Raw genomic sequence first — 26,192 nt, forward strand, 5'->3', positions numbered from 1 at the left:
TGACCTTTTTCATATGAAAATTCTGAATGCTAACATAGAACCACTTCATGCTGTTAATATTTTAAGTATTGCATTGGGTTTTCACTGGGGAATTAATCAAAAGATACTGCACTGTTGGGCCGTGTTTCCTAATTATGTATAACAGCTTGCTGAGCCGTGAAAATATTCTCTCGTGTAACTCTCTCCGGTAAAGTGGACGTGTAATTTTAGTGATCGTAGATGCAGTAGTGCTCAAACATAGACCTTAAAAGTTAGTCATTCATACATTTCCTGTGTATGTTAGGATGGTTTTGTTTCTTATTCCTAAGTTGAATCTGAGCTAGCAATTTTTTTAAATTAATGAATGGGGTTTTATTGTTCTTTAGACTGAATAGCTAGCTTGGGATGTTTCCTTCCTGTAACTTCAGTGTTAGGGAAGTCACTTTAAATTCATTAGGTGTTGCAAGTAGTCTTCAGTATTCTTTCTTCGCCAGGAGTGTATTGCCGCCCTGGACCAAGTTTTACCCAAGGAGGTTGTGGAATCCCCATCCTTGGAGATAAAGCCAAGGCTGATCTGCTCTAGTGCTGGCAGTAGTCCTGCTTTGAGTGGAAGGTTGGACTAGATGACTTCCAGAGATCCCTTCTGACCCACATTTCTTTGATTTCATTGGTGTGTTTTTAAAAAAAAAACGAATTCTTCATCCCATAATTCCATTATTTGAATTTATAGAGTAGGGTTTCCTTGGTAATTCGTCTTTCTGTTGTACTGTTGTCTTGACTCTGTTTGTCCCATGTTCCTAACAGATTAACGTGGATATGCTTGTAGGTGTGTAGGGACCTTAAATAATTGGCATAAATAAATCCTGAAAACTGTTTAACTGTGTGTGGAGAACTAGTGGCTTTTCTGTAGCCACAGTAGCGAGATGTGAAGTGTTTGCCCTGTCCTTCTCCTTTCAATATAATTATTTAATATTGTAGAAGAAACAGATGTTGAGCGACAGTTCTTTCTCCAGATAAGCTGGTTGAGATAATGGTGGGGGAGTGGGGTACCAACAGTAATAGGTTGTGTCCAATTTTCAGCTAATCAGGAACAGTGGTTTCAACTTGATACCAGGCTAGCCAGTATCGGACAGCAGCTTCCTGTATGCAGCATGGCAGAGGTGGGTTTTGAGGGCTCATCCTAAGATAAATGAGGTTATGGGGGAAAAAAGGGTGACATGACATGCATTTGTCATAGCCTAAACTTCTTAGTTGTTCTTTGTAGAGATTCTTCTTATGAGTAGGTGGGCAGGAGTCAGGGGTGTATCTCTGGTGTACTTTCAGAAAGTGAGTTTTTGGAGTAATTTTGAGAGGGAGCAGGAGATTCTGGGCAAGGTGGGATTGTTGCATAGGGAGTAGCAGTTGGAAGGAAAAAAAATATTTGGTGAAAGCCAAAAGAGCTTTCTGGTATAGGAGATTGGGGGTAGGTAATCTAGGAGGCAGACGATCAGAGGAGCAGGGATTTCTAGTGTGTATTCCTAGGGTGGCTAACTGTATTTTCATTCTCCATCAGTTGTTCCTCTCGTGCTCTGTTCTCATCCTTTTGTATCTTCATAATGAATACCAATGCCATCTTCTCTTCCCTCCCTCGCTTGAGAGCCCTGTGCTGACCTAAGTGAAGAATGACTTAATTGCAAAGATAGATTCTTGTAGTGCATTGTGAAGGGACAAGGGGTATCTAAAATATAAATATAAATAGATGGTTTCACAGTCCTTGCTTATAACATAAGATACCTGAAAAGTTAAAGGCTTCTTAGTTTTTTGTCTTTAAACTTTTTGCAGATACTGAAAGTTCTGCCTTTGTATGTATTCAGAATTGCTACCATGAAGTAGGATTGATTGTCTTGATGCCTATTTGATGCCTTTCAGTGGCAGAGTTTACAAATTCAGTGTCAAGGGTTCAGTGCCTCAGCTGGTAAGCATGCTCAGCCAACACCTGACACAAACAAGATTAAGTCCCTGCTGACTGAAGGACAAGAAAGCAGTGTCCACTCCCCCCTGCGTGTCCGTGTTCCCCCCCTCCCCCTGAGTGGAATGATTGCATACCATACCACCTCTGCTGATTCCAGGTTGGCTTCCTTGGGTAGTTGTCAGTCTCTTATAACCCTCCTGAGAGGGTTCCTTAGCCATTGCCCTATTACCTGGCTTGTACTCAGTGACTGATTACACCTTCCTATTATAGTACAGTAGAACAGCTTAAGAGAGCAGAATATTCATGGAGCCAGTGAGAATAAGACTCTTGTTGGTAAGCAGATTCATGAAGTTGCAGAGGCAGTAATTTCTTGTTGAAATTAGTATGGTGTTCTGCATGGCCATTGTGAATCTGGGCAGCGGTGATTTAGATGTTAACTTGGAAGGTCCCTGGTTCCCAGTGTATGCGCAAAAAATTGTTTTTCGATGTTGAAACAGTCCTGGGAGCAGGGAATGAAATTTGGGATTCTTCATTCTGGTGGGAGAGTTTCGAGCTATCAGTCTTGATTGTATGTAATATTATTTATTATAACTATTGCTTTTATTACTAGTAGTAAGAGTTGTATTGTTAGTACTAACTGGAATAGCATTAACTGGAGCCCTCTAAGTTCCACAGTTGTGAAAGTTTTCAAATTGGTCATTGTCACTGGAGACAAGTTATAAATGCAATTCTCCACAAGAACCTGACAGTTATGAGTCCTCATAATGCCCTATTAGTGACTCCTTTTTGCTCTGTCCGATAGTAGCTAGGTACAGTTGAGAACCTGATTTGTAATTTTAAGTGTTCATGAGATGCAGACATCAAGACATTTAAGTAGTAGTTTAATTCCTTCTGTTAACATTAAATGTAAAATGTTTATTGTAATTTTATAATTGTATTTGAAAATATTTTACTGAATTTTAAGAACAATCTCTTAGTATTTTAAAACATGACTGAAGTTTCATAAACTACACAGGCTGATTCAGAAACAGATGGGGGTAAAATTCTGAATAAATATGGCTGGGGAACTGAAGTTAGGGTGGGGACATTATTGCATGTGATAATTACAGCTTGCAGCATCTTCATACTGTTTATATGAGGTGAAAACAAGTGTCTATGACCTTCAAGGAGTGAAGGCTCAGAGTATGAAGGTGACTGATAATTTCACACCCACATTTTGCATTATTCTGACCTAAAAAGGAACTGGATATTGTCTTTGAATAGTTGAGGTATGATTTTGCAATTTAGAAAGGTGTACTCTTGTCTAACTTAAAAGATGCATTTAAGTTCATCATTCCACCTGTAGAAACCTTGTACTTGTGTTGTCTAGAGTTTCTGGACATAGTTTTGTTTTAGGAAAATTTTACTGACAGTAGACCAGAGTAAAGTAGGTTCTGATTTTCCTTGCCACAGTGTTTATGGATGTAATTTGAAGAATTTTTTTTCATTCAAGGTGCCACTTAATATTTGGTGTAGTTTCAGTGCTTATAGTTCTCCATAATCTTTTTACTAGCATAAACCACAAAGTCTGTAGCATTGTTTTTCTTACTGCTTTGTTTCTAAAATTTTTCTAAACAAAGAATTAGTGTAATTCCTTAACTTTATGAAATGGTCACTAGTTTGCACTGTATGACTATAGAAATATTGGTAGGATTTTGGAGATGGATCTCATGTGATAGAAGAGGTCAGTGAAAGAGCAACTTTCTCCTGCCTTTTCCCTGCTACTACTGTTGCTACTGAAACCTTGCCCCAGTTTGAGTTACTGTGGAGGTCTTTTCACTCCTCCTTTCCTTTATCCTTTTGTCCATACAGTGCTCAGCTTGAGGAAGGGAAAATAGTCCTTCAAGAGCATGTCACATCCTCTTGAAACAGTGCAGCTGCAGAGCTGACTGCTGTGGAGTTGGGAGATTTGAGAAGTGAAAGGAGAGTAGTGTTTCCAGCAGTCTGTTACGAGGGTATGAGTGGGATGTTAAGTGACACATGTTTATGCTGGCCCACTGTATGGGATGAACGTTACCTTATATACGTACCATGCAAATAATATGATTTTGTAAAGAAAGTTTGCTTGCGTGAAAGCAAGCTTAATGGTGAAACAAGGTAGAGCTTGCAATTTCTGAAAATTATTTGTTTCTTGTTTTGCATTTCAGAACACTGATCCTAAATCGTCTGTAAAAGGTGTGAGTGGTCAGCTTGGAGAGGGGCCTAGTGATGGACTGCAGCTGTCCAGTAGCCTTCAGTTTCTTGAAGATGAACTTGTATCTTCTCCTTTACCTGATCTTACTGAGGATCAGCCTTTTGATATTCTTCAGAAGTCCTTGCAGGAGGCCAATATTACTGAACAGACTTTGGCAGAAGAGGCATATTTGGATGCCAGTGTAGGTTCTAGCCAACAGTTTGCACAAGCTCAGCTTCATCCTTCTTCATCAGCATCCTTTACTCAGGCTTCTAATGTTTCTAATTACTCAGGTCAGACGTTGCAGCCTATAGGAGTTACTCAAGTGGTACAGCAACCTGTTGGAGCATCTTTTGCAAGCAATACAGTCGGTGTGCAACATGGCTTTATGCAACATGTTGGAATTAGTGTTCCCAGCCAGCATTTGTCTAATAGCAGCCAGATTAGTGGTTCTGGGCAGATACAGCTAATTGGTTCATTTAGTAATCAGCCTTCCATGATGACCATTAATAACCTTGATGGATCTCAGATCATACTGAAAGGCAATGGTCAACAAACACCTGCAAACATGAGTAGTGGCGTCTTGGTTCACAGACAAACTCCAAATGGTAACTCACTGTTTGGCAACTCAAATTCAAGTCCCGTAGCACAACCTGTAACTGTTCCATTTAACAGCACAAATTTTCAGACATCATTGCCTGTCCATAATATCATCATTCAGAGGGGTTTGACACCAAACTCTAACAAAGTTCCCATTAATATCCAACCAAAGCCTGTCCAGATGGGTCAGCAGACTGGCTACAATGTGAATAACTTGGGAATACAGCAACATCACGTACAGCAAGGGATTCAGTTTGCTTCTGCAAACTCACCTCAGAGTTCAGTAGTTGGTCCTCATATGTCTGTTAATATCGTTAATCAACAAAATACAAGAAAATCAGTTACACCTCAGACAGTTGGCAATGCTGGAGGTAGTATTGTTATCCATTCTCCTATGGGACAGCCACATGCACCTCAAAACCAGTTTCTCTTACCTACAAGTTTGTCTGTTAATTCTAATTCAGTTCATCATGTCCAGGCCATAAATGGACAACTTCTTCAGACTCAGCCTTCCCAGCTGGTTCCTAGCCAAGTGTCTGCTGAGCATGTAATGCTCAACAGGAGCTCTACAAACATGCTAAGAGCCAACCAGTCGTATTCAGGACAGATGCTAAATAATCAGAACACAGCTGTTCAGCTTGTTTCCGGCCAGACATTCACAGCTCCTGGAAACCAAGTTATAGTAAATCATGGAACGTCACAAATTGTTGGTGGACAGGTGCCACTGCAGCAGGCGTCGCCTACGGTGTTGCATTTGTCACCCAGTCAAGCTAATGTTTCTCAAGGTAGATCGAGTTTTACTACGATGTCACCTGGGCAGTCTACAGTCTCAAATATGTCAGCTTCCAATCGATTTGCTGTTGCAAGTTCTCCTGGTTCAGTACATCCTAGCTTGGGACCCTCAGTTCAGTCTGTTGCAACCGGAGGAAACTTTACTGGAGATCAGCTGACGCAGAACAGAACTCAAGTTCCCGTCAGTGCGTCACATCGTCTTCCAGCATCCTCTTCCAAATCCATCAGCACCTTTAGTCACACGTCAGTTGGAGTAACACCACAACAGTTCACCTTTGGTCAGGTATGAAAGCTGCTTGAGAATGCAACAAGCTGTTATTCCAATTCTGTCCTTTTCTTGCTTTTGTGTGGTTTTTTTTTTTTCCTTGGTCATTATAAAATACTGATAAAAACTGTCTCAGAATGCATTTGCACTAATTATCTTACATCTATGTAAGATAGATGGCATCCTGGGGTGTATTAGAAGGGGTGTGGTTAGCAGGTCAAGAGAGGTTCTCCTCCCCCTCTACTCTGCCCTGGTGAGGCTGCATCTGGAGTATTGTGTCCAGTTCTGGGCCCCTCAGTTCAAGAAGGACAGGGAACTGCTAGAGAGAGTCCAGCGCAGAGCCACCAAGATGATTAAGGGAGTGGAACATCTCCCTTATGAGGAGAGGCTGAGGGAGCTGGATCTCTTTAGCTTAGAGAAGAGGAGACTGAGGGGTGACCTCATTCATGTTTATAAATATGTAAAGGGCAAGTGTCATGAGGATGGAACCAGGCTCTTCTCGGTGACATCCATTGACAGGACAAGGGGCAACGGGTGCAAGCTGGAACGCAGGAGATTCCACATAAATATGAGGAAAAACTTCTTTACAGTGAGGGTGACCGAACACTGGAACAGGCTGCCCAGAGAGGTTGTGGAGTCTCCTTCTCTGGAGACATTCAAAACCCGCCTGGACGCGTTCCTGTGTGACATGATCTAGGTAATCCTGCTCCGGCAGGGGGATTGGACTAGATGATCTTTCGAGGTCCCTTCCAATCCCTAACATTCTGTGATTCTGTGATCTCTTTTCCCAAATGTCTAATGGGATTTTTTAACCGAGACCAAAATGGGTTATGAAATAATGTGTCTTAAAAAATAATGCGTATTTAGAAAATCAGGACAAACGTGATTTTTAGTCTTTGCCAAAACTGCTAGCACAGGTTATAACATTTTGTTTACAGATGGGTGATTTGAGGCCTGCCTGACTTTCTCTTCATGTGCCCGCATCTTCCTATTTGTAGGATATGTGCTGGGTCAGTGAGTTTCAGCAGTTATAAAAGCATAATATTTCTCACTGCTGTAAAAGATCATTTTGGTTTTGTGCTGAAATTTCAGAGCTGAAAATGGAAACTACAGAGAACAAATTCTGCTGTTTACTAGAATCTTTTCAGTTTGTACTTGAATTTTAAATAATTGTACTGTATCATAAACCATGTATCATTTAGTCACTAAACACTGGACAGTTTGATCCACTGTGTATTTTTTTTGTTGTGGAGACAGCTTATTTAGTCATCTTGCATTTTTGAGTCACTCAAAAGCTAAGCTTTCTGAGGGCTGCTTGTAGTGGTAAATCATGGGTCTTCCAGAATGTAACTGGTGTATATTTGTACTGTTCGTTTAGTATCTGTTCCTCTCTGATTTACATTATAAAATTCTTGAACTTGGGAGGAATTGAGGTGTCTGAAATTTCACCACTTGTGAGTTTGAGATTGAAAAAGGATGCGTGAGCTGAAGTTTAGTTGCCTTTTTGCTTTTTTCCTCTTTGTTAAAGCTTTCAGTAAATATTTGAATGTGTGTTTGTTTTTTTTTTTTTTTAATGTATGTGGCACAGAAAAAAGCTATGAACCAGACATCACCAGTTTCTGCATCGAAGACACAGGATAATTTGAGACAACCTCAGCTAACAAGTCTTCTGAGCAACACACTATCAGGTCAACTAAGGTCTTTTAAAAATAATTTTCTTAATTTTCTCCAGCAACAGAAATTGGTTCTTCTTCGATGTGTCAGACTTGCATTGATGGCTCATGCTGATAGGGTCCTAAAGGTTATCAGAATTTTATTTTTCAAAGAACGCAAACTAAATTTTTCATTATTGATGTGTGCTTTTATTTTTCCCAACCACGACACTTCATTTTGTGGAGTGAAAAGTTGAATCTTCACCATAAGCAATTATTTCTCCCCTCTATAAAACCCCAAATTGTACCTTCTTTAATTTTTTCTTAATTTTTTTTCAGCTTAGGAAAAGAGAAATAAGTCATTTTCAAAATACAGACATCTGCTAAAAATTCTATGGAACTTCTAGACCCTCTCTTGTGATGGCTGCTTCAGATACAGAGGAAAGGAAAATAGCCATTACAAGGTTATATGCAGGCTGTCATCACTCGATTTGTTTTTGAATGTGTCACTTTCAATTAGAATAGTTAGTGCATTGTTCATGGCAAAATACTGGGCTTTTGAAGCAGCACCATGCTACTAAAGAAACAAAACCAGTATATTCAAAGCAAACAGAAAAATGCTGTAACCTTCATGTTCTCTTTGTGTATAAGTAGCCCTTTTGAATAAGGTCCCATAATCTACCTGCTTTTTTTTATCCCTTGTGTACTGTTATGTGGAAGCTGTCTAGGCAATTCTCTACAATCAACACAGTGTAGTTTTTTTGGGGAGAAAAAAAACAACTTACTTGTGTTGGTTGTAATGTAGCATGGCTGAAAAGATGCTGTTTGGAATTCCTGAGCAAGGCACTTGGAGGAAGTCTGCCCATCTAGAAAATATAGAAAAAAAATTTATGATGCCTGCTGTCTAAATACTTTCAGGAGCTCTAGAAAAATTGGGCTTATATGCTTGAGGGAGGGTTAGTATTGAAAAGCTTGATAAAATGTACTGTATGATTTTTGGTAAACTGTTGGGACACTATACTTATGGTACTTGAATTTCTTCTTACATTGCAGTACTATGGTAGGAGATGATTTATATCTGAGGGATTTTGTAGGCTGCAGCCCAAAGTATCAGTCCTGTTTCATTTTTATGAGCTGGTTTCTCCACAGGGTGGTTGCACTAATGCTCTTAAGCATATGAGACATGTATCTTTCTCCTAAAAGCTAAAAACTCAAATAAAATGATCAGTATAGGCACATGAAATTATTCTGTTCTTGCTTAGGATGACAGTCTTTTTAACATATATTTTATAGGACAGGACTCTGGAGGAAAAATCATACAGCAGTCTCTAGGAACAGCACAGCCACAAGAAAAAGTAATAGGATCATCATCAGTTCAACAGAGTATACAGGTAGAGAATACTTCTGTTTATATGTTTCACTTTCCCTTAAAATATTAGTGAAGTTAGGGGTGTTTCAACTCCATATTGATAATCTGTGAGTTGTTGCAGGTTTTTTTGGGGGTATATGAATTCTCTTAAGCTTGTCAAATTCTACCTTGACATAATAAATGTTGAGTATTTTGCAAATTGATGTTCTGAATGCTGCTTTGAGATTTAATTCGATGAGTAGAGTCTGACGGTATTGTTCCCTGACGATAATTTTGTATGATATAGCAATTCTTCATTGAGTTGGACATAAACTAGACCTACTCTTTATCATTACTTACAAACTCAACTATGCTCTAGCTGGTTGGGAGGGAATGGTTTGTGAGGAGCAGCAGAAAAATTCCATCTCATCTGGTCTTTGTCTGTTTTATTCTTTACTGCATTGTTGTAGTCTTTTTAACCACCAAAAGTTCTCCTGTATATGGCAACTATGTACAAAAATTTAACGCTACGTCCAGGGTTTGGGACTGGAAGGGGAGGCCAGCTTTTTTGGAGCGGAAATACAAGAACTTCTGGAGGGAGGAGACAACTGCTAGATTCATGAACTGGGTAGCTGAGGGCAAGAAGTGAGGGTTTGATGTAGGCTTGAAAGTGTGGGCTTTGTTGTGAATGGAACTAAACTACAAAATCATGGAAGAGAACAAGGGAGGATCTGATTTAGAAGTTTTGTTCCTTGCTGTCAATGTAGCATGACATGAATGTTTTTCCCTGTCTTACTGATGTACAAGTAGAGCAGAAAATACAGTAGTGCTCAATTATGAGTTCAGCCTGGTTTTGTTATTGTTGGTCAGATGTTCGTTCTCCTGTGGTGGTGAATACTTTTTATGCTCTGAAGCTAGAGGCTTTTTGGCTAGCAAGTACCATTACAGTGTGCCTGCTTCGTACTGTTCCTGCTTGGCTAAGAAGGATCCTCTGTACCACATGCTTTTTTGTTCCTTCTGACCACGTTGTAGTTCAAAAGAGCTTTCATACAATCTTTTTTAAAATCATAATTAACTTTTGCTCTGTGACCAATTTTATTAGTAAGACTAGTTGACTAAGGAAACCCAACAACTTTGTATTAAACAAAGACTCTTTGATGCAGAGTGGCTTCTTTGGGAGAATACTTGGATTGCAGTAATGCCTCTCATACAGTAGGAACATGAGCCTTTACCACCTCAGAGAACCTCACATCTTAGGCCAGTGTTCCCTTGAAAAACCTTGGCTTCATAAATGTCTAAGGAAAGGAGAAGATGATGTAGATCTACCTAATAATGGGTGTATCTATAGCAGCAACACTGAAACAGAATTCCTAGAACCACTTTCACCCCCCACCCAGCCACCATGGCTTTTGCGAATTTAAGTACGCGACCTTAGCCTGCTTTCCTAGCAGACACTCTAATCTGTCAAAATCAGGCAAGATGGCATCAGCTGAGAAATGCAAAAACAGTTCTTGGGAGCAGTTTTCTTTGGAAAAGGTTTTAGTTGTACCTTTTCTTCTTTTCACCTGCTAAATTTGATAACCAGCCTTTTTCCTAGTGAAGCATGTGCATTTCCTAGTGAAGCATGTGCATACAGTGGAATTTGCCTGCTAACAAGATTTCAGACCTTCGGTTTATGTAAGAGAAGTGACGTGCCTGTTTCATTGATATAGTGCTCTGTGAAAATAGGAAATAGTTGAAAGTGTTTATACTTACGTGGTGGTTACACTTAGTATTGGTGATATACTTAATTGGCAGAAGTAAATGCTGAAACTTAGGCTTTGCAAAAGAGGGGATATATTGTAATTTGTTTTTTATTTTTAACTTAGGTGGATGGTCATTTAGTTGGACAGAAAAGGCCTGCTGCTAAACAGTTAACTAAAGGAGCTTTGTAAGTCATTCTTTTGTAATTTTGTTGCAGATGTTTCCTCTAACCTTCATTTCTTTTTAGTTTTTGTCAATGTATAAACTTCTATTAAGAGTATGTGTTAATTATATATCATTAATTTTCCTTGTAGTATTCTACAACAATTACAGAAGGATCAGGTGCATGCTGTGACACCAGATAAAAGTCGGTTCAGATCATTAAATGATGCAGTTCAGAGACTTCTTTCATACCATGTGTGCCAGGGATCACTGCCAACAGAGGAAGACTTAAGAAAAGGTAATTTTATTTTTAAAAATTGGCAGTAAGTTTGTAATCAATATATGGAGAGAATTCTTTACGTAAGTTAGAGCAATAAGAAAGGGTACATTTTTAAATTTGTGCAGGTTACTGAAGAACAGTATTTGAAAGTATACTCTTGTCTTTCTAGTGGACAATGAATTTGAATCTGTAGCTACACAGCTTCTGAAGAGGACACAGGCTATGCTGAACAAATACAGATGTTTGCTTATAGAAGATGCAATGGTAAGGTATATAACCCAGGTACATTTTATGTTTATAGGATGTAATTCAGTTTGTTAAAAAAAAAAAAAACCAAACATCTACAGGAAGGTGAGAGCTAGCATTACAATTCGTTTTGTTGATACTATTTATCACCGTATAAAGGTGATAAATATATACATGAAGGTTTTGGAGATACATATATATATATATATATATATATATATATATATATAGCCAGTGTACGTGTTATTGTACCGGTAATCTCAGTGGCCAAGCTGCATTTTTAAGTGTATGCACATCTTAAAATCAGTGAAATGGGTTGAGTTTGTATTTCGCATACCACCTAAGTGAGGGTGCTGTTACATATGTAAGTTCCATAGACATTGAAGACACGTGACTGCTCTACGCTTATACTTTGCTCTTGCGCTAAACAGGCTGTAGTAGTCAGGCAGGTGATGTTCTGTATATTTCTGTGTGTGACAGAGCCTGAAAGAATGTTGAAAATCTCCATTCAGAGGCCTCCAGCCATATTATAATTGGAGCCAAGTCATATTACAATTTAGGAAATCATTATTTCTTCTTAGAAGCTAGGTGGAGCCTCACATTTTTATCAGAAATGCTTCTGATTTAAGTGCTTTCACAATCCCAGGCATGAGGTAAAAAGAAAATTGACAAAGTTACCTTAAGAATGTATTTTACAAGGACCAGGAAATGTCATTGTGGGTTCAGACACGCTAATTTTCAAGCCTGGAAAAGCGTTCAGTTCGAGTATACTAGACATTTAAATCACTCTGCTTTAGAGACAGGAATATGTAATATAAGTGTAAGAATTAATATGGTTTTGGAATCTAGCAGTCCCCAAAAAGATACTAACCATCAAATATTTGCAAGTAATTGCAGGTGCAGAGGGGGGGTGGAGTTAAAAATCTGTTCTTTTAGCATCTGGTAAGTTGTATGGTAAATCCCATTCAGTCGTTTAAAAGAGGTTATTTCACATAGTGTCCAGGTTTGGAGCTAGTTGCCTGTGTCGAGAGTTAGTAGCCAGTGAACTTTGTTCTGTGATGGATGGATCCACCTGGCTTGAAGGCATTGTCAGCAAAATGCAGCTCAGCACCCACTAGTTAGAAGGATGGGAGAGAAGTGCAGGGGATGAAGAAGGTGATGGGGTGGTCCCATTGCAAGATTTTTGCTGTTTTTCTTTCTAAAAGAGAAAGATACTCTATGATGTAAAAAATTGTGGTGTACAATGGTAAACATACTCAGTCCTGAAAAGGTACCATTCTTCCAATTGGAATAGTAATTCCTTGTTTTAGAATCTGTAGCAAATAAAATGTACCATAAGATGTGAATAATATATTATGGTTGAATTTCAGTAGTGATTGGGGTCACAGTCAAGATCATTGAAGATGCTGTGCAATTGTGAATATTCTCTACAAATATCTAAAGAAAGACATTCTTTTTCACTGAGGAGTAACTAAGCTATAAATGTTTTGATTTGGTACCAACATGTGAGTGACTACAGAGATGGTTGTTTTTTTCCTTTTCCTGCAGCGGATAAATCCCTCTGCAGAAATGGTTATGATTGATAGGATGTTTAACCAGGAAGAAAGGGCATCTCTGACCCGGGATAAGCGTCTTGCACTAGTGGATCCTGGTAAGTAATGGTTAACTTCTGAATTTTACAAAAGCAGTGTTAAGTAGAGAGTGTTTAAAAATAGTTGTGGCCACAGTGAAGTACTAATTGCTAGGGATTCCAGTAATTGAAATACTGAATAAACAGTTGCAAGTTAAATTTTAATAACTCCCAAATTCAACAATCTAGAGACGCTGTAAGGTCAAAGGCAGTTATTTGAAAAGTATATTTGGCCTGTTCGGCAGAGAAAGATTTCTGAGTTTCTTTTGACAATAGTCATGAATCCTGCATGGTCTCAGTTCTAGTAGGGAAGAATCCGCGAGTTTGCTGGCAGTCAGAGAGAACACCGTTGTGTGAAGCATAAATACTCGTGTTCATCTTAATGGTTACTTTTGGAATGTCATGGCCACTTAAATGGCAGCATTTTTAACCAGACTGTTGTTGAATGCAGCAACTAGAAACATACTATTTGTGTAAGATAACAGCTACGATTTGTTTAAATGTTCTGCATATTCTGCATATTTTAAAAGATATTCAGAGGATGTATTGAAGAAGGTATTAGTCTTACAGATACCATATTTGCATATTTAGAAGGCCGGGAAGTGCTCTTAGTCTTGTTTTACAGTGCACTTATGTGCATAGTATGCTGATTAATTTGGTGATAGTCTCCTACACTGGTCGCAGCAGAACATTTAAGCGTATGTATGTCTCTTAAAGACATGAATTTGTAGGCTGTGGATGTTACTTGAATTTTAATACTCAGAAACTATGTTGGAGTGTATGTTATTTTGATGTATAGGTAATTTAAGTAAAATGTTGCTACTTAATTTTCAGATGGTTATCAGGCCGATTTTTGTTGTTCTGCCAAACAATTTGATAAAACAGCTGAAGAAGCACAGCCCAGCAAAAGTGACCATCAGTCTAGCAAAACATTACCTTCTCGAAGTCAGACTACCAAAACCCAAGCCAGAGACCGACCAAAATCCAGCTCAGCAGAGTCCACAAATCACAGTAAATTTCCTCTAGTGCCTAACAACATTCTGACACCACAAGAAGGAATAGCTCCTACTAAAAAATTGGAGAGCCTCACTAAAGCTTTAAAGTTTGAAAAAGCTAATTGTTCTTCTGAGAGCCAGTATGTGGCCCTTTCTGAAGAAAAGATGGCTGGGAAAGATCTTGCCAAGTCCACTGAGAATTCTTCAAGTTCTGAAGACTTGTCAAAAACTGTGTCAAGAGGTGGTCATGGAACACACAATAAAATATCAAGGAACACAGTTCAATCTTTCTCAAAGGTAACGTGTAATAATTCCCTCCAAGACAAAACTCTGAGGAGCTCTCCAAAGAATGAGGTTTTACATCCAGATAACAGGAAAGGCTCTGGTGAACCCCAGCAAGACTTACTGCTCAGTAAGAGTTTAGAAACTACATTTAAAAACATCTTGGAACTTAAAAAAGCTGGGAGACAGCCGCAAAACGAGGCGACGAGTAGCGGCTCGGTTGAATTAGAATTTCCTAATTTTTCACCTATTGCTTCACAGGAAAACTGCCTGGAAAAATTTATTCCAGACCACAGTGAAGGTGTTGTAGAAACGGACTCTATTTTAGAAGCAGCTGTAAATAGTATCTTAGAGTGTTAATAGTTACAGTACCATGGACAAGTTATGTTTCTCTTAGCAGAAGCAAATGTGAATGACACCACAAGTACAGCCTGACATGCATTTAAGGTTAACCTTTCTAAACTAGATTCTGTTCTGTGTTTGAGAGCAATACTCATTGTGGTTACAGTGAGATATCCAAGTAAAGTTAATCCTTGTTAGAATGCAGTCTGTTAGGGCCTTACTATTTCAAGTATTATTATGATAGTGCTTTTGATAATTGTGCAGTACTGCAACATAACAAGGTTGCAGGTCGTTAGGCCCTATGTAATATGGTAATATACTGACAATCACAGTCATTTGAAAGGATATATTTATTAAGAAAATGTTTTTTAAAAGTGATGGAAGCAGCAATTCTCCCCTACCCTTCTCTTCCACAAATCATCAAAATTTTAGTTTTTCTGGAAAACACACTGTACCTCTATTCAGAAGTGATTATTTGCTTTGTTAATGAATCTGTGTTCTAGGGTTCTTAAGTTGGAAGGATATCATCAGTGTGTTTACAAGGCTTCATAATTTAAACTTAAAGTGCTTTTCTATTGCTTTCTGAGCAGAAACTAGTACTTGATGATATATTTGTAGTGGGTAAGTTTAGTCTGTGGGATGATACTATATGATCTTAGTCACAGTGGCATGATATGAAGTAACAAATGCTTGACTAAGGAAGGTAGAATGGAAGCCAGTAAATGGCAAAGTGTACAGGATGAGGCCATGATAGAGCCATGAATTTATATATATAATACATATATATGTTAACTCTTGAGGCAAAGATTTTGCATTTTATAATTGGATGTAGTCAGCCTTGAGTCTTTCTGAAGTGGTATAAATGGTTTTTTTATTTGTTGTTTGTTTGTTTGTTTGTTTTTTTTTAGACCAAGTGTCAAAAGCACTTTTATTTGAAAACTGTTATGATATTTGTAGCTTATATTTTAAGAGGACATTAGCCTTACTCTTGATTAAATTTAAAGGCCAGTGTTTATTTTTTATTTTTTTGCTTTTTGCTGTCAGAGAATGTTAAATCATCCACCGTAGCAGTCATAATTATCAAGATATGTACAGACCAAAGTCGATCAGCAACCCCATTGTTTAAACATATCGAAAAGTGTGTAATTATTAATTCATATTGTGGAGCCAAGTGAAACCATTGCATGGTTTATATTTGGCTTGCTGTCATGTTGTTAAGATAGAATCTTATTATTTTATTTATTTATTTTAATCTATGACATCTTTTTTTTTTCGCTGCCCATGCTGCTTTTTCCTAGTTTACTTTGGTCATGAGTGCTTTTGTGCACATAAGTGCGCTGACATTTGTCGCGTGCGTGTAGTACATATGTCTGCTCAGGAGGATATAGCTTTTGTGGTTTCTAAGGTATGCTCGTGTTCTCCCCCAGACCTTCTCCACAATTTCTTAGAAAAATGACCAGCAATTTTCCAGACTTGCAGATTACAATTTTCATGATATAGAGGCTCATTGTGACAAGCTGTGGTTGTCAGTCAGATTGCCAGGAAAGAAAACAAAAGGTTTTGCTGTCATGTAATTCAGTCCATCTGAGTAGCGCAAAAGAAAGCAGAATTAGATCCTTGCGACAGTAGATTACAGTGCAACTCAGTAATGAGCCTACAGTCCACTGTCTGGCCACTAAAGGAAACCAAATCTAGAAAGCAATGTGAGAAAGATGAACTTACTTAAAATTCATTTCCCCTTCAACGTGAATGGAAATACTGGTTTTGTATGTTACTAATTGCCATTTAAAAGAATTGTGCCAATTTTAAAGTATGTGTTTGTAAAAACCCAACATTCCCAAGTGTTGTATAAAATGTTCAAGATAATAATAAGTATTGCCAGTTTTAAATTTTTAGTTAGGTGTCCATAGAATAGACTCTCAGGCAGTTAGTTGTTTTCTTATTGGCAAAACTGACAATATAGTCTTCACCTATTGCCTTTTTAGATTTAATAATATGCTCATGGCTGTGTATCCTGATGCGTATTTTATTTTATCATTTTGGAGATTTAACTGTTCTGAACTATCTAGGAAGGAAAACAGTAAGTTACACAGCTGTATGTTAACTAGTTAAATTTTTCTTTAGGGAAAAAAAAGTAAAGTTTCACATTCATTGATCCACTTGCTTTTTGTACCACCTCAAAATGGGTATGGGGTTTCCAGCCTCTCTACAACGAATACATAATTGAAGTGTCAGGCTGTGTGTCTTCCATTGGATCTCATTTGGGGTTGGGGGACAATGGCAATATAAAAAATGACAAATTACAAAAGTAATCATGGTTGATTTGGTCAGACACATTTCTCTGAACTATTTACGAGAGGAAACCATTGACCAATCCTAGCAAGATTAATCTTAGATTGTTAATGTTCTGTTGTTTGCTCCTTTGAATTCAATTCTAAAGGAATTCTGGTACGTGGTGAAGCAGTAAAGGAAAGAATTGTATTTTTGTTGTGCTTAAAAAAAAAAAAAAGTATGAATTTATTAATCATATGGGCTCAAGTCCAGCAAAGTATTGTGAATGTGCGTGACTTTAAACACGTTTTCATTATTTTGCTGGATCAGCATTGTGATTTCAGTGGTATTTAATACTGCCTAATATTAAAACAAATTTTAAATTGGCAATTAAGAAAACTATGTTTGTTTTGAAGATTTTAGTATAATTTATCTGTTAGATTAGGGAGGCCTTACAGACTGACTTCACTTAAAGAGGATGTGTCACTTATTGTCAGTGTGGTATGGACTTTATTTGCTTAAATACCTTCATTTGTAAAGTATGTCTCACTTGAAATTGCTTTGTATACATTTTGTAAAAATATTTATAAAATGTTTTGTAAAAAAAAAGTATAACAAATTGCAGTTTATTTTGTTATGTTGGATAAATACTGTTAAAAGACACAAGTCAGTAAATATATTGTTAATCCATGGATAGGAAATGTTTAGTTGGAGATTACAAATTGAAACAACCATTGCAATACAGCCAAAGATTTGGGAAAAAATATCTATCTGTGATTGTCTTGATTTAACCAAGTTGAATATTTACATTTCCAAAAGAGGATTGTTCTCAGTTTTAAGTAATATGGTTGCAAAATGTTCTTACTCCTGTGCTTTTTATAATTCAGCCCTGTTATAAAATATTTCATAGGCCAACTTTCGGTACTCTTTATGAATCTTTCTGAACATATGCTATTAGGATTTGGTTCGTGTGGCGTTATAACTACGTATAGTAATGTCAGTCTCTAATAACAATGGTCCTGCTCTCTTGTCATTAGAAATCTTGCCATGGTGAGGTTGCTGAGGCACACTCTCTTTCTCCAGCATGTTTTCGCAAGGTAGAGGCATCATCCTTCCTGATAAGTCAGGGAGACAGAAGAGAAGAGAGGGTTTTTGTTAGTCAGCTGGCCACCTCACCCACGGTACAGGTTTCAGAGTTGTGACAGTTGGTTTTGGTTATAGATACCTGTGTTTGCAGTATTTCCCATTCCTTCCTTTTGGCTGTGAGAAGATACTACAATTGCTAGTGATGCAATGCTTCTTCCTACTTTTAGAGAGGTGATGAACCTTTTCTTACTATGATTGAATTTTTCAGAAAGCGTGCTGAGATTCTGATCTAGTAAAGCTCTTACATTTGGAACTTCAACACTTTATTTTTGGAGGCTATGAAAACGAAGGATTGGAGACGTGCACTGCCTCTCAACTTGGAGTAGGGCCTGCAGTGTTGAAAGGTAGAATTCTTTATGGTTAGTATTCGTTATTTTGTCAATGAGACAAATTAAACATGCCTTTTGAATGCTTTGCACATGGATTCAGACAGTAACAAAATTAATAAAATCGGTTTTATAGTATTTTAATCTCTGTTTGGGTTAGGATGGCTAAGCATCATGGATTTTTTTTTTTTTCCTCTTTATCATATCCCTGTAGAATTACCAGGAAGACTTTCTGGGTTGGAAAACATTTGATGTACAGTTTACTGTGCAGCTGTCTTCACTTTAGAATATCTTTTCATTACAGGAACGTGGTGTATTTTTTTAATTGCCTTTTAATAGTGTTTTTATGGTGGGGTTTGTTATGTTTATTCCAACATTGAGGGCAGAGTTTCTGAAGATTTGGGCATGCGTGTTAATACATAGCTTGTTTAAGAAAGTCAGAACACCTTTCATTTTGCGTATCTGTACAAAGAAAAAAATTTGCCAGAATAAGCTTGGCACAAGGAAAGGTATGTAAGTAATTTTAAACTTTAGGGAGAATTTCTCTCTTCTTCAAGAACTATTTTCCTTATAAGCCTTTGAATTTTTCCTTTAGAATTGTACACAGGTTTTCCTGGAGTTTTCACAATGATGTATTTGTCAGCTTCAAGAAATGCAAGAAATTGTCTTCGTTACTTGAGGGTCAGCTGTCACTTTGGTTAAAGAAAGTCATTGCAGAAAGTAAGCTGGTTCCAGTGAAGATCTGAAGAGCAGCAGCTCTGGTGCACAGGTACAATACACTGTACACAGATTTCAGATTGCAGTAGTGGTGGGTATACTGAATTACTTGTTTATAATTTATGGATCGGCATTGTCTCTCTGTGCTACTAGTCTAGCAACTAGTCATTGTATTGGAAATTGAAAAAAATTTATCCATAATAACGAGATGCAACAGGTAAACACCAGGCAAACTTGAGCAAGCTTGCTGTACTAGGGAAGAAAAGGATAAAAGGACACAAAGTGTCCAGCTGAACCAACATTTTTGGTGTAAAAGCAAAAACCTCTCAAGTTGCTTTGTTGTGTGTGGAGCATAAAACCCTGCTTTGTTTTTTTTCTAGACTTGATATCATACAGTTTTGTGGGGAAAAATGTTTTACAAATGGAGGAAGAAGCTAAATCAGAATTTAAGGCACTTCTGTAGTATACTCTTCGCTTGGCCTCATATGCTAGGTGGGTGCCGTTGTTTCTGCAGATTATTAGCCTGGAACATAGTGTTCAGTCTTCATTGCTGCTTCAGCAATGCAGGATTTTTTGGAGGAATTTCTTCCAATTTTTTTGATATATATAATTTTTTTCCTTGAAAAGGAAATCACAGGATCACTTAGGTTGGAAAAGACCCTTAAGATCATTGAGTCTGACCGTTAACCTAACACTGCCAAGTCAAATGAGGTGTTCTCATTTGGGGTAAATTGTTGCAACTACATTAATGAACCGAGGCAATTTTAGAATTCAGTGCTTTGAAGGGGAGGCAAGGTTAGTTAGTCCATGCTGATACATCTAGACAGCTTTTAATGTTTCAGTTAGCTTTTATGTCTACGTAGCTTTTCCTTACATAGTGGTGTCATACCAGAGGCCAAATTTTCAAAATTATCCTGAACTCTTGGCTTTACAAGTTCCTTGCTGTCACATGTTTATTACAACTTGTGAATATAGTGATGTTCCATTCTAATTAATTTACCAAAACAGGCTTGTCCTGACAGAGCTCCACCATCTCTGCACACCACTGATGTGGAAGTAATGTAGACCTAACTTTGACATTCCTTTCTAGACACCTGGCACATAGAGCCTGATCCACAGTCTGTTGAATCAGTGGAAAGATGATTTTCAGTTAAGGATTATGGTGGTAATACTTCTCTTTAAAAAAAAAAAAATTAAACATGAAATTTAATTGATGTAATATCCTTGGGTAGAAGGCAGTGCAAGGACTCTTGGATTTTACAAGGATGGCCATCTCAACACTTAGGTAGGTAGCATTATATAATTAATGGTGTTATTTGGAGCGGTGATTGAATAAAATGTTTTTATATGTCTGCTATTTTTTTCCTCTAAACATTATACACTTTTAATAATTACTGCACAGTTCTGAAAATACAAAGCTTTACTGTCTCCTATGAACTTTGAGTCCAAATGTTCATACTGACATGTGAAACCATGGTGAGAAATTACTGGAAGTAGTGAACGTCAGGTAAGTGGTACAGTGGCTGGAATTATAAAAGTGAGCTAAGATAGTTGACTTTTGTGTGAGGCTAAAATCCTGTCTGGATTATTGTGATCAAAACTAAAGTTCAATAGCTGAAACTAAATTCAGAAATTACAAATTGTGCAGTTTAATTGGAGAAGCACAAGGTTGAAATCTTTAAAATAATGCATGTCATTCCTGAGCTGTGTCTCAGCAATTGGATTCTCATCAACTTCAAGCTTGGGAATTACTTCAGGGATACTCAAAACTGACAGCTTTTTGTAATTATCAGATGGCACATGAAAGACACTGGAGAAAAGTGCTTGTTTTTTAAACTTTTCATATAACTTCTAAAGCTGTAATCACAAATTATGCTGTTATTTTTGTGAGTGAATTCCATTTGCTGATGGTTCAGGCAGCTAATAGGCTTTGAGAGAACTGCATGCAGCATGTACTTGTTTGCATACAGAAAAACTCTTGTTAAAGAAAATTTGGCCCGATTTGGCTTCAGTGATTATTGTCGGAAGTCAAGGGGCTATTATTATAAATACAGGTATTGAGATGCTTTCCTTGCAATGCAGCATTCAACCACTGGGCCAGCACTGACAAAATATGTGTATGAACATCCATTTTGTTCTCTCTGGAGCACTTTAAGTGATGTAAACAAGAGTATTTTTGCACTATTATTGAATTTGAATAAGTTTTAAAATTCAGTTTGAAGCTGATTTAATCTCAGATTAGAATTTCTTCCAACGTCTCATTCCAAAGTGCAATAATACACTGAAACTGTATTTCAATTATCTGGTAGGTGTTTTATGCTCTTTTTTTTTTTTTTTCCTGTACTGTGGTTGGTGTGGGTGTGGTGCATATCCTTTAGGTGAGCAGCGGCAGGGAGTGACACTGTTGGAAACGTGCTGTAATTTGTTTCACAGCCTGATATTGCCAGGTCTACCTGAGGCTGATAAATGGCAAACGGAGTAAAAATGCATGTGGTTAATATTACTGCGGTTGAACGATTTAATTTCACCTTGCTTTCAAGGTAAAATTAATCAGGGAATAGGGGATTTGGAAGGCTCCTATTAACAGGGGCCAGTAACAGACCAGTCTGCTGTGTCTGTGAAGGGTTGGATACCGAGTGCTCCGGAACAGGGATTTGGAAACCTTTGTGTACAGAGAAGGAAATTCAGATGAAGCTGAAGGAGATGAGGCTCCAGGGTTTGGAAGAGATGAGCAGGAAGGTAGGTAGGTGTGTGTGTGGGATGTATTTTGTGGGGACCTTTGAAATTTGAATGACTGAACTTGATTTTAAAAACACAGGATCTCGTGTACACACAGGAATTCGTATGGGATTGTGTTAATTTCTGTATTAGATCACATAACTAACATTTAAAAAAAATTATTAAACATACTGTGGTTTTTTTTCCCCTTGCCACTCTGAAAATAACTGGATAATACTGGGTGAAGAATGAATTTAACAACATAGTGAATATTCTACTTGGATGCAGATTTGTATGTCTTACTGTTGCAAGGAATGGACTCAACAGAGTTTGAAAGCTGGTTGTGAAAGAGCATAGCTAATACACAAGGTTTGGTTTTAAATTGAGCAAGAACATTACTAAAAATTGTGAGTAAACTCCAAAATATTGTGGAATTGGGGAAGTGTTTTCATGATACTGAATGAGCATAACTGGCAACATACTCTGTACCAAGAGGTAAGGAAGGTGTGGAATCTGTTTGCTACTATGCTGTTTTTTTCTGAGGTTAAATTTTCCCTGTTGACAGAAAAGAATAGATTTTTGAGTTTTTAGTGAAAACGTATACAACCTTATGACACCTGTAACAATTAGTATTCAGTTTATGAGAACGCGTTATGTTACTCTTGCCTATTAAGGGAGGGCAATTTTAATTTTGTGACAACAGGTCTGAGAGTTAGAACTTATTTCTCCATGACTTGAAGACCTGCTTTTTTAAAGTTGAATTACACCACATATGATTTGTCAAAGCCAAAAGAGAGGTGCCGCCTGGCTCTGATTTTTTTTGTTGTTGTTTTGTCCTTTGGCAATCAACTTTGAAGCCCCTATTCTCAGATACTTCTAGCCTGAAGTCACTTTGACCTGTTTCTGCAGCAGTGTTGTGTCAGAGACTCCCTGGTTTATTTCAGAGCCATTGTGATCAAGCAGGATCCTACAAATAATCGTGTTTATCTGTACTCCCATTTTCCTTAAGTGAGATACAATAACTTTTGGGGGAATAAATCAGCCCGTGGCTGGTGTCGGGCTCTGCCAGATGTTCCCCTGGGGAAGCAGAGGCAGCTGCAGGGTATGTTTCTTCAAGCCCGAGTTTGCAGCTCAGGGCCCGAGTACAAATCCACGGCCACGTTCAGGTTTAAAAAAAGGGATGGGGGACACCCGGGGGACACGCAGGGCCCTCCGGCAGTGCAGGAGAGGAGCCAGCTGGACGCTGTGATGTCTCAGCTCCCTGCTGCCAGCTTTGCTGGAGCTGATCTGCCAAAGCAGGGGGCATAAAGCGGCTTGGGGATGCTCGGGAGGATGCGCAGCTCTCTCTGAGGAGGGACCCGAGGGAGATGGGGTGTGCGCGGAGGGTCGGGAGGTGATGGGGCTCGAGGGAAGGAGCCACGCGAGACAAAAAGCACTCGGAGAAGTCCTCAGCAGCCCAACTCCCTAGCCCAGACATGCTGCAAAGCACCTCACTGGGTGCTGTGGCTGGAAAAGAGCCTTTGAGGAAAAGCCGGGGAGCACAAAGGCATTTCTCCTCCTTCCCCACGGGGGAAAGGTCCCGCTCCACGGCAGGGTGCTGCACCCCACGTGGAGGAGGACACTCGTGGGGGGCTTGTCACAGCATCCTTGGTTGGGAATGGGGGACTGGGGGTGAGCAAGAGGGGGCTCAGTGGGATCCAGCCTCTCCAAGCGGTTGCTGCGGCGGAGGCGGGGGGGCTCTGCTTCTTTGCCCACCATCCTGTTGTAAAGGGGCTGCTGGGAAGGCGGGTGCCACGGCTCCCAGGTGCCACGCTGTGGCACAGCAGAAGGCGCGCTGCTGCACGCTGCCCTGGCCCCTTCCCAAAGCCCCGAGCAAACCCCATTGCCTCCCGAAACAGGGACCCTGGCTGGGCCTCAGCCCCTGCTCCGCGGAGGGGCAAGGTGGTTTGCAGCCTGCAGCTCTGCATCCTTCCATCCCTGAAGCCCTGTGCCCCTGTGTCCCTGCCCCACAGAGGGGGAGGTGGTTTGCAGCCTGCATCCCTGCTTCCCTGCTTCCCTGCATCCTTGCAATTCCTGCTCTGCAGAGGGCAAGGTGGTTTGCAGTCTGGATCCCTGCATCCCTGCCCCACAGAGGGTGAGGTGGTTTGCACCCTGCATCCCTGCCCATGGCAGGTCTTGCCCCTGCCACTCTGGTCCTCCTGTTTCCTAAGGATTCCCTAGAGCTGGATGAGGCTCAGAGTGGCGCTTCAAGGATGTTCTGTGCAGGGAAGGGCTGCGATGCCTACATGGATGAAGAAACACCAAGGGGAGATGATAGAAGGTTAAAATATCCCAAGTGGCAAGGAAAGGGTGAGAAGGAGTGACTGTTCCTGCCACCTCCAACAGAAGAGTGATTGGGGCAGCAAATAGAGACTGAAGGTGGAGATGCGAAACAGGTGACACAGGTCACACAAGGGCTCCCCACAGGACTCCCCACTGCAGGAGGCCCCGGGTGCTCGGAGGTTTGCACGTGGCCGATAAACAAGTGGGCAAAGTCATGGAAGAAAAATCCATGGAAGTCTGTTAGATACAAAAGCTCTGACATCCCTGTGCTGCCAGGGGCCAGATGCTAGAGGGCCACCTGGTCAATCCCACGCTGCGGGTCCTGCTCCTGCACTGCTCCCTGCACATCTGGGAGACATCCAGGCTGGCTACCATGGGGCAGTGGTGGGATGGACCCCTGGGCTGCCCCACTCTACCTCTCTTCCCTTCTCACGCAGTCTGGATTTCATGCTGCACTATGTCCTACCAAGCCTCCCTCCACATTAAAAGCTAATGTGATTTTCTGGGCTTAATTTTTGCCCCTAAAAGAAGCCAGTTGCTCCTACATGGGAATACCTGTCCCATCTGGCTTCTGGGTTGCTCATTTTCATTGCATGAGCAAAGGACCAAGAAATAGACCATAAAAATAACTGTCTGCAGCTGAACCTCTCTGCAAAGCCGGGATACACAAAGGAGGTGGCTTTAGGGAAAGCGGCTGTCATAGGATCTAGACTACAAACCACCTCCTTCCACTGCAGGGACAGAGGCCGGCATTTGTGCAGAGAGATCGGTGCTGTAGTTCAGATGCTCTTGCAATTGCAGAGCGTGTCAGCACTCGGAAATCTCTGAAGCCCATCCCCAGATTGAGAATTAGCTCCAGACTGTAGCGAGATGGATCAGTGTCCTGGCACGGTACCCTCCGGCAGCCCGTTGTAGCTGGTGCTACGTGATGCGGTTGGTCCCCGCTGCCTAAGGGAAGGAAAAGTTGGAGTAGGAGCCGAAACAAGTGGCCAAGGAACCAGCACCATGCCCTCAGAGTCTGTCCTGATCCTGACGGCCCAAGCCCTGAGCTGGTCACCAGCAGCTTGGTCTTTCCTTTAACGCTGCAGCCTGGTGCCTGCACAGGGCTGTCTGGGGGGAGCCGGCTGTACCTGGCTGCCTGCTTGCGTGGATGCAGTTGTATCCACCTTGGCTTTGCTGGGTGTGCGTTGTGTTTCTCACCTTTCCTGGTGATGAAGTGCATGGGGCAGGGAGAGAGGAAGCTTCATGCTAAGCCACCCTCCCCTGACAGCCCCTGCTGCCCACGTGCCCTGGCAAGTCTTCGGCCATCAGCTTGGAGGCCAGGAGTAAGAAAGCCAGCCAGCACGTGAGAAAGGTCCCCTGGGGACAGGACTGGGGTGACAGAGGACACCATGGGAAAAGCCACTTTGCAGAAGGCAGCACTTGGGAGGACAACGGCTGGCGTCACAGCGAGGGAGCAGGCAGGCTTGTACATGGGCTGTGTGTCCTCTCTGAGCAAGAGCCCTCTCTGCTCTGAGATCCCCTCCATCCTCCTGCCCCCCTCCAGGGCTGGGACACAGAGAAGGTTTGTTGCAGTTTTCCTTGCAGGATTGTTGGCAGAAAATTTTGCCCAGCAGGAAACTTTGCAACAGCCCACGGGGACACACCAGAGGGGGCAGGGAGGGGTGAGGGACATCCACCCCAGGGGCTATTTGCCCCCGAAGAGGAAGGAGCACACAGAAGGCCAAGCAGACCGCACCGTATGTGGGCTCTGGTGCCCTGGGCTGCCGTCTCCTGTTTGTAGAAGACAGCCCACCGTCACAGGCCTGCTGGCCTCTCCCGGCAGGCCAAGGCACACTGAGCCCAGATGGGATGTGATCTGAATCACAACAGCCTCCCGCCTGCCTGCATGCATGGGGAGAGCAGAGGACACTGCTTTGCCCTCCTCTGGGCTCCCCGAGCTGCCAGGAGATGCCCTGGGCTTTTCCTCTCTCTTGTCTTCACACCCCCCCCCCCCCGCGCCCCAGTCTGACTGCTTGCAGTTCCAGGCTGGGAGGTTCCCACACACCCTTGGTCAGCCTGGATCTGAGGGATTTGTTCTGGAAAGAACCCCCTGTCCTTTTTCTTGCCCCATTTCTCGCCCCACAGTCTGGCCAGTTGGCAGTTAAATAACACACACATCCCACGCTTGCTGTGCCACGAGGTGTCCATGGTGTCTAGTCAAGTGCTGAGAC

General features: G+C 40.5%; 1 protein-coding gene across 14 annotated transcripts in view; it reads left to right on the forward strand.

Moving 5' to 3' along the window:
- Positions 1 to 26,192, forward strand: part of BICRAL (BICRA like chromatin remodeling complex associated protein) — a 129,044-nt gene that overhangs the window by 18,373 nt on the left and 84,479 nt on the right. For 12 of the 14 annotated variants that reach the window (XM_068397773.1, XM_068397808.1, XM_068397756.1 and 9 more), the window contains 8 exons: positions 4,117 to 5,817; positions 7,388 to 7,487; positions 8,745 to 8,842; positions 10,668 to 10,729; positions 10,857 to 11,002; positions 11,154 to 11,248; positions 12,779 to 12,881; positions 13,695 to 17,516. In XM_068397773.1, coding sequence (XP_068253874.1) covers positions 4,117 to 5,817; positions 7,388 to 7,487; positions 8,745 to 8,842; positions 10,668 to 10,729; positions 10,857 to 11,002; positions 11,154 to 11,248; positions 12,779 to 12,881; positions 13,695 to 14,497 — 3,108 coding nt within the window. In that variant the 3' untranslated portion in view covers positions 14,498 to 17,516. Of the gene's footprint in view, positions 1 to 4,116; positions 5,818 to 7,387; positions 7,488 to 8,744; positions 8,843 to 10,667; positions 10,730 to 10,856; positions 11,003 to 11,153; positions 11,249 to 12,778; positions 12,882 to 13,694; positions 17,517 to 18,104; positions 18,256 to 18,817; positions 18,992 to 26,192 lie in introns of those variants that run through there. The other 2 variants (XR_011047929.1, XR_011047932.1) reach the window with 2 other exon arrangements.

The sequence above is a fragment of the Nyctibius grandis genome, chromosome 1 (genome assembly GCF_013368605.1).
Source record: "Nyctibius grandis isolate bNycGra1 chromosome 1, bNycGra1.pri, whole genome shotgun sequence".
Classification (NCBI taxonomy): Eukaryota; Metazoa; Chordata; class Aves; order Nyctibiiformes; family Nyctibiidae; genus Nyctibius; species Nyctibius grandis.